General features: G+C 33.5%; 1 protein-coding gene across 4 annotated transcripts; it reads left to right on the top strand.

Moving 5' to 3' along the window:
• The first annotated feature begins 820 nt into the window (after window positions 1-820).
• LOC139774732 (F-box/LRR-repeat protein 4-like) lies at window positions 821-7177 on the top strand. Of its 4 annotated transcripts, none has more exons than XM_071710158.1 (7): window positions 821-1057; window positions 1171-1288; window positions 1386-1836; window positions 2280-2418; window positions 2507-3304; window positions 3402-3824; window positions 7104-7177. In XM_071710158.1, exons 1-5 carry the CDS (start codon window positions 827-829, stop codon window positions 2942-2944), a joined length of 1377 nt encoding a protein of 458 aa, XP_071566259.1. In that variant the 5' UTR covers window positions 821-826; the 3' UTR covers window positions 2945-3304; window positions 3402-3824; window positions 7104-7177. The 4 variants fall into 4 exon arrangements, with proteins under 4 accessions (XP_071566259.1, XP_071566261.1, XP_071566260.1 ...); XM_071710160.1 differs by lacking the exon at window positions 7104-7177 and having other exon boundaries at window positions 2507-2687; window positions 3022-3304; window positions 3402-4881; XM_071710159.1 differs by lacking the exon at window positions 7104-7177 and having other exon boundaries at window positions 2507-3099; window positions 3402-4881.
• Window positions 7178-8150: the final 973 nt, after the last annotated feature.

Raw genomic sequence — 8150 nt, 5'->3', positions numbered from 1 at the left:
CGTTATATGATATACAATCAAATAGATTAAACTAAAATCGCAAATTAATAGCGGCCCGAGCTGGATCTTGGTAGCCAAATTATTATACACACATATATTTTTTTCCGTGTATTACACATAACTTTTCCAATAATAAGTAAACTGCGCGCCGACTAGATTTGTCAGACTTATAATTAACACAGTTTCCGTTGGAGCAAAATCTCCCTCTCTCCCCGCAATTAAATCGATTTGATTTAATCATTAAATAAAGAAATTATTGCGAAAAATATTACCTCAGCCAGGATTCGAACCTGGAACCTCCCACATTCCGTGAAGGGTGTCACGTACCAATTTGACCACTGAAGCATGTGGTAATATTTATCACAATAACCGGTTAACAGTAAATTGAACGTCTTTTTCAGGCGATGTAAATAAACAATAATTATAATTATAAATCGAAATTATATCTTTACTTCCTTCTCAATAGAAATAAAAATATACAAAATTGATTCACTAATCTCAAGAAGCATTATTGAAAATTGTTAATTACAGTTATTTGATAAAATTAATTTTGATTGCACTGGACGCGCTAATTACCGTTCGGCTAAATAAAGTTTGTATGCTGTATTTTAATAAACGGACAAAAGTGTGCTACTTTTGAATGTCAATACTAATAACATGCAAAAGCAAGCAAGACAAATTTATACTGTATAATGTTTAAAGATTATATATATTATATTATTATAATAAATGTAAAGTATTATAATGCAGCATTTTAGCGTTTTTATGCCAAAAAAAGGCAAGGATTATAACCTTCATATCTTTTATCTGCTTTCAGAGAAAGAATATGACATTCCATTATCCATTTGAGAGTAAGAGTTTGAGTCAATATCCCTATATCGGCAGGGTCTCAACAGAAGAGGAAAATCCTGTTGACTTTATCTATCAATTTGTGAATAAGCATTGTGATAAAAATAATTGTATCAAGAATCTCGCCACACTTGATACTTTAGGTTACATATATGGGGCACCTACCAAATTTCCAAAATATGGAGATTTTTCAGAAACATTCATTATGGTATGCGTATATTTCGCGGGATTATTGTCCTGTAGAAGTAATCACAATTTAACATTATGCTACAAGATTTTGTAGTATTTGACACATTTTGACATTTCAATATTTTAATACAGAGAACTTATGATTTCGATATCTCATTATTATCTTCATGGGATGCAACTATTACACTTACACTACCTGGTAGGAGTATATCATGGCATGAAAAAGATATTAAACACATCAATCATATGGGTATGTAATATTTTAATTGATAAATAAAATATTATTAAAGAAGAAATTTAACGTTTCCATTGGGAAGAAATTATAATTATACTTTCTATTTTATAAGAAATCGAGTTTCATGAAGCTGTATATCCAATCAGAGTCTCTATATACGAAGTATATAATCCTGGAAACATAATTAAAATTTGGGCTCAAGATTCTTCAAATGATCGGTGGATTTTATTGTGGGGTGGATCGCCTCAGATTGTGCCTCCGATATCAAGACTATTTTCCCCACCTTTACAGCTGTGTAACTTTAAAACCAACATACTCAAACTAGAATTTAAGCACAGTATATTAGACTACACAAAGCTAGACGCTGTGATGCTTATCGGAACGTCAGAATTGATCCTTCCCAGAAATCCTGAAGAGAGTTTAACTGTTCTATTAAAAAGACTTAACTGCATGTATTCTCACCATGAGGATGTCCATAATCTAACAGCAAATTACGAAAATGCACATTTGGATATTGACCATCTTCAAAAGAATTTTCCTGAACACTGTATTATTTGTAAAAGGTATTACATTTGTCAACATTAAGTAGATAGCAAAACGTGAGTGTGCAAATCACTGCTGAAAACAGTTTATGTATTGTTACCACAAACATTGCGTAAACACGAATGAAATCGTAGCTCTATAGAATTCATATTTATGGTGCTTTGCAGCAAAAATGTGTTGTTTCCATCAATAATATTTAAACTATATAGTCAATGGAGCTTCCGGGCGTAAACTGTTGCTACCAAAATGTAACAAATAATGAATAGACCATTGCTTGAAACAAATTTAATACTGATGCTGAGCATTTACAGACGCAGCTTTACATGTTGTTTGTACAAACATTCGTCACGAATTTACGCACATATTTCGTAAATATAACTGACGTTTTGCTATCTCTGGGAATATTCAATCTTTCTTTATTCTGTTAATAATAAAAATAAATTTGTTCCGACATTATTTGCAGCGATATAGAAAACAGTTTTTATAAGAATAATTTCGGGAATGAAAAGACATCTGTACTTCTTAGGAAGATAATCCCTGATTATATGAATCATATAGATGAATCCAAAGAGCTATCACCTGACAGTTTTTCTGCGCTTTCTGTAAAGTATTCTAAGAAGTCTATTTCTCATAAAAATATTTATTTCAATGTTATCTCATGTACTAAAGTTTTGTGTTTTTCTTTTGCAGGATGAAGTAATTCTAGAAATATTAAAGCACTTAGACTTGAAGACGTTATGCCTCATGAACCAAGTAAATAAGCGCTTCAATGATTTAACACGGGACCCTCTACTATATACACGTTTGAACATGCAAAATATCTGTTGTCCTACTTATTTTTATAATATACTTTGCTACTTTACACCTAGATGTAAATATTTGCAACAATTAGATCTCACATTATGCAACTTTTCTTCTTCGCATTTCGTGCAATTTCTTGAGAATTGCGGCAGGCATTTAACGCACTTACGATTCATTGAATGCAGATCTGTCGACACACACAATGATGTCCTATTCAAAATTTCAGAGATATGCAAAAATTTGAAAGGGTATATATATATATATATATATATATATATATATAAAGATTATACAGATATCAAAATTATTGTTAAGTTGCATATGTGACCAATACATATATTTTTTAGAGTTGGTACTGGCGGGATATTTTGATAATGAAGGATTTTCATGTCTCGAAAATCTAGAGAGCCTGGAACTGTTGGCACTTCAAATATCAAAAATAGAAGCTCAATATCTTTGCAAAATACTGCAAAAAAATAAACGTATGCGTGAATTATATTTGTACTATACACTTATGGGGAGTTACTGTAGTAAGGAGGGGTCCCCAGTCGACACCGTTGCAATAGAGTTAGGAAATTCGTGTCGGGACTTGCAAATAATAAAGATAAATGAAGCAGAAATTACATCGAAGGGTATTAATGCCCTTGCTGACTGTAAGAATTTACGAACAGTGGATCTTGGGGAAATGTATGTGCTACATTTTCTTTCGAAATTCTTGAAAAAGTTACTTCGATTTTATTTTTGTGATTGAAGTTCTGTAATTATTATATGGTTCTTGTTACAGAATGGAATCGGGAGTAAACCTTGATGATAGCTTGAGCAGATTGCTTTCCTCCTGTCAACTGCTGGAAGAAATATATTTGTATAGTATTGTCCTTACTGATCGCAATTTGAAATTACTAGCGGAGTGCAAAAACTTGAAACATTTACATCTGGAAAACGTGGAATTTGTAACACCTGATAATGTTTCCATTATTCTCGAACAATGTCCTAAATTGCAACAGTTGGTCCTCCTGGCCCACGATATTAGCTCCTACTTGATTAGCCAGTGGAAGAAAAGTCATCCACATGTGTTATACGACGATGAGGGTATATAAGATGAGGAGTATATATGTGAATATTTCTATCGAATTTGATTCGAAACCATAGAAACTTATTTATACTATCGGCATAAGTGTCAGTTCAACAAAGTACAACCGATTTGAGAGTAAGTGTGTTTAAATTCTTACTAAAATACAGTACAGATGTCATTACTAAATAAAATAAACAGGGACTTATAGATTATTCTTCGAAATTTGACATAAAAACCAGTAGAAAACGGCTATTCAAAATGATACAAATTATTAAAATCTCATCAGTAAATTTCTTCTTATAACTTATTAATAGCAGCTTATTCTGACTGTTTGATTGAATCTGTTTATATCTAATAGGTAGTTTCTTTTTTGATTATTCTGGGTAGGCCAACGAAATGTCATGAAGTCTTTAGATACACACATACGGACATTTATAAAATTACGATTTTCCGACGTTTTAGAACATTCTGAACACATTGGCATCAAAAACTAGATAAACAATTTTTTCTTCGGTCTTTTCTCTACCCCTATTTCATATATAATTCTTTAAAATTTGGTTGATTAGACTTAGCTTTATATGCGATCAAAGGTCCATGTACGAAGTTTATGAAAATAAAGCTTTCTCTATGAGTAAGCAAAAAAGATAAAACTTATTAAACGTGCTAATTTATCGAATTTTGTATTATCGTCTTTTGTCAATTTCGTATATCTGGCATATTAGTATTACATAATTTCAATTTTATTACACTGAGAAAAAAAAGCTGTTGTACTTCAATTAAAGTGTTATCACGGGGTGCCAGAAACATAAGTAGTTTATTCAATTGTATTATTATTAGACCCAATATCTGGATTATTAAATCAATAATTTAATTATTGGTATAATAATCCAGATATCGGGTCTAACAATAATACAATTGAATAAATTACTTATGTTTTTGGCACCCCGTGATAGCACTTTAATTGAAGCAACAGCTTCTTTTTCTCAGTGTATAATTTCTCTTACAATTTTTTATTGAAATAATTTTATTATAATTGATATTACATATAATTAAGTCATTATACACATACACACATATTTTTAATATACTTTAGAACTACACATTATGTAATAAATAAAAAAGTTATTGCATATAATTAGTAATAAGACAATTAAATAATGTAATATTATATAATATTACGTATAACTATATATATTCAGGATTTATATAATTCAAATTTTTGACATACATAATCTATATGTATATATGTATAATTAACACATTATATTTTCAAATTATAATCCTTTCGTGTTTCTAGTCTCTACCCACCCGAACTTCTCTGTCAATGTATTTGACCTATTTATTCATATTTCTACCTATCCATATCCTATTTACTTAACGCGTCATATATTCCTACCTACCCGTATTCATTAGTTTATTTAATTTATTGTTTAATTTATTAGTATTAATTAGTCGCGACCGCGAGTACCCGAGATTAGGGAAGTATATATTAAAAATTTCAATAGTTTAAAAGATTTTAAATTCGCGGCTAAGATTAAACTGAAGACGTCATCACTTTTTTGTCTCCGCGATTACATGCACATACATATGTATATATATATATATATATATATATATATATATCCATTAGTTTCACTGCGCTGTGCTGTTAAATTTTTTCCCTATTAACACGTATCGTTAAATACATTTATCGATGTTGGAACTTAGTAAGGTATATTAAAAGCAAAATGAGTTGGTGTGTTTCGTAATACCATCTTTTCCCCTGTATATTACAGCAAAATGCAGATAAATGAATAATAGAAATATAATTTCACGAGATTAATGGCAGATACACGAGCAATCAATGCAATCAAATCGTCCGATATATAATCGGGCTTCATTTCTTGACAATTTAACACGTTTTAATCGAGAGTTATTACTTGGTTACGCGCGATCCCCGGCGAATTTCGATACGGTGATCTCATTATTTTGTTGCGACGTGTGTATGATATCGAGCCCTTTCAGGCAAAATTGATTACCGCGGTAATCTATCCTTGTCCGACGGATAGGCGAGGGGTGTTGCAGATTGCACGCGTACTCTCTTCAATCATTTGCTCTCGTCTCGTATAAACGATCGGCTCGATTTTTAACTTTCGAACAAATTCCGATCGTATTAATTGCTTCTGCGTTATTTCGCCGGAACAACACCGCGCGCGCGCGCGCATTGCATTCATTGTCGCGGGGAAGCAGGGGAAATTAATTCGGATCTACCCCTTTTTTTTTCTCGCCGCGACCGCGGCAGTTTGACGGCCCCTGACAAACGGCTAACCGCGTTAGATCGATATAGCTGTTGAGTTTACCCTGCAGGCAGGTCTAATTGTGATCGGCCGACAGTGGTCGCACTGACAATTACACGGCGACATTTCTGTTGACGCGCTGATGGTTATTATTAAATTCGGTGCTCTCTAATTGTCCGCGTTCACAAACGGCGCGAGGAAAGTGATCGGAATAAACTGGGTCGCCATCATCCACCGATGGCCGTGATGAATCATTGCAAAATCCTATCATGTTCACGTATGAAAATGTTAAACATCTCGATACAAAAGATTACGTATATATAAATACCGATGCTACTTTTTATTATTAAATTGTAAGGAAATATCCAAATATCACATCTGATAGTTATTCTTGCCAAGGCAATTTCTAATTTTGATTCGAATTCATCGCTGTTATTCATTAAACAGCGTTTTTGCACAAAGCTCCTAAGATTTCTTGTGAAATAATAATTATAGCCGCCAGCGTGGCCGCCAGCCGCAAGTCTAATCGCTCTTTTGTTTGCTGTATTATAAGCACAAATATTCCATTTAAGCTACGACCCTCGCGAGAGGAATTTCTAAACGGAATCGCAAGGTGCATCGCGATTGCGCTGGCATTGTGCAAGCAGATGTAATAATAATAAGCACAGGATGTTTGCGCTACACTTTTATATTCTCTCATTTTACTCCGTTTTCAAAATTCATATTTGAAGTTTGTCAATACTACTAACATCCCACATCCTACATCTCAGAGAACATCTTTAGACATCGTGGCTTAAATATACTTTATTACAGATTTAACTAGAAGTCTTCTAGCATTAATAATTTCTGATTTACAAACAATTAAAAATTAACCTTTGCCTTTAACATTTTTCGAAAATTAACCTTATAGATCTTTGCCAAAATAAAAAATCTGGCTTAATCAAGTTTTTTTTATTTTTACTAAATCGTTGTGCAAAATTGTTGCTACATCATTAGTAACCTCGTCCACTTGTTGATATAATCGTCCGAAGACTCTAATAATCTGCATGATCTATCCTCAGCGTTACGCCATTATTGTATTTGATCATTATTATCGTATTTCACCATATTGCATCGTAATCGGCGTGGTTCTCCTCAGGTCATCGCGAGGGTTGAGTAAGGGGATAAAGTGGAAGAAAGAGCGGCCCTCCCTCCAGCTGGGATGCAATTTCGCGGCATTAATGTTGCAAGAGCGTCAACCGCGAGCGGTTGGTGCGCCGAGAACTCGAGCTTTCCTCCCTACAGACAAACCACCCTGTACTCGACCTGTTTTCACGAGGAGCGAAATTGCACGCGAAAATTTGTACTTCCCGCGAGGTGCGACGAAAGCCTGCCAGTTTGCCGATATATTTTTGAAAAAGACTTAATTTAATATAATTAGAGCTCTGTATATTTAATTCGAAAATTGAAATTATTTTTTATACAGTCATGTAAAAGTATTTGTATTATGTAATCGCATTTATAAGATAGTCAATAGATAATTGGTGAATTATATGTGATTCATTTAAAATATTTACATACAATGTGTGGGGATGGTAGGAATAAGAAGAATACAATAATCTGCAAATCATCGAAAATAGAAATAACCGCGAGATCAAAAGTTAATTTATTTAAGTTACGAGTATAATAATATATTTCTCTAATTCCGCAGAGATGTGAACTTTTTGATTCGATTCATCATTCGATAGTAAAGAGCTAAAGTTTTCTAAATTACTATCGACGAAACTATTCGTATATTGCACGATTATAGGCTCGCACTTACATGTACCGTGGGATACAACGTTATCTGTGACAGGTATAAATAACATACATCGCGTAGTTCTGTATACATGCATACAATTCGGCTACACACAAGCCGAATTTCCTCCGTGCGTATATAATGCATGTGCATCGTACGATGGCGATATACGCGCGTTGTACGATACGGCGCGTGTATCCATATTAAACGTACATATTTGCGTGTCGCCGGCTATTATGTACTTACTATTCCAGGACTGTTGAATTGGCAGGGTAGCAGCGCGTTTCCGCCGGTTTGCGCTAAAACACTCTTGATGAATTCCGGCCTCGCGCGAGGATCAACCAGGTCGCTTTCCTTTGTCGATCCGCCTTCAATTGCGCCGTCTATAAAAATTCAGTAGAGAACTTG

Source organism: Temnothorax nylanderi, unplaced genomic scaffold, assembly GCF_030848795.1.
Source record: "Temnothorax nylanderi isolate EJ_2023f unplaced genomic scaffold, tnyl_v1.0 TNYL_tig0086_pilon, whole genome shotgun sequence".
Taxonomy (NCBI): Eukaryota; Metazoa; Arthropoda; class Insecta; order Hymenoptera; family Formicidae; genus Temnothorax; species Temnothorax nylanderi.
The sequence above is the reverse complement of the archived record's forward strand: the minus strand, read 5'-3'. Positions and strand labels throughout refer to the sequence as shown.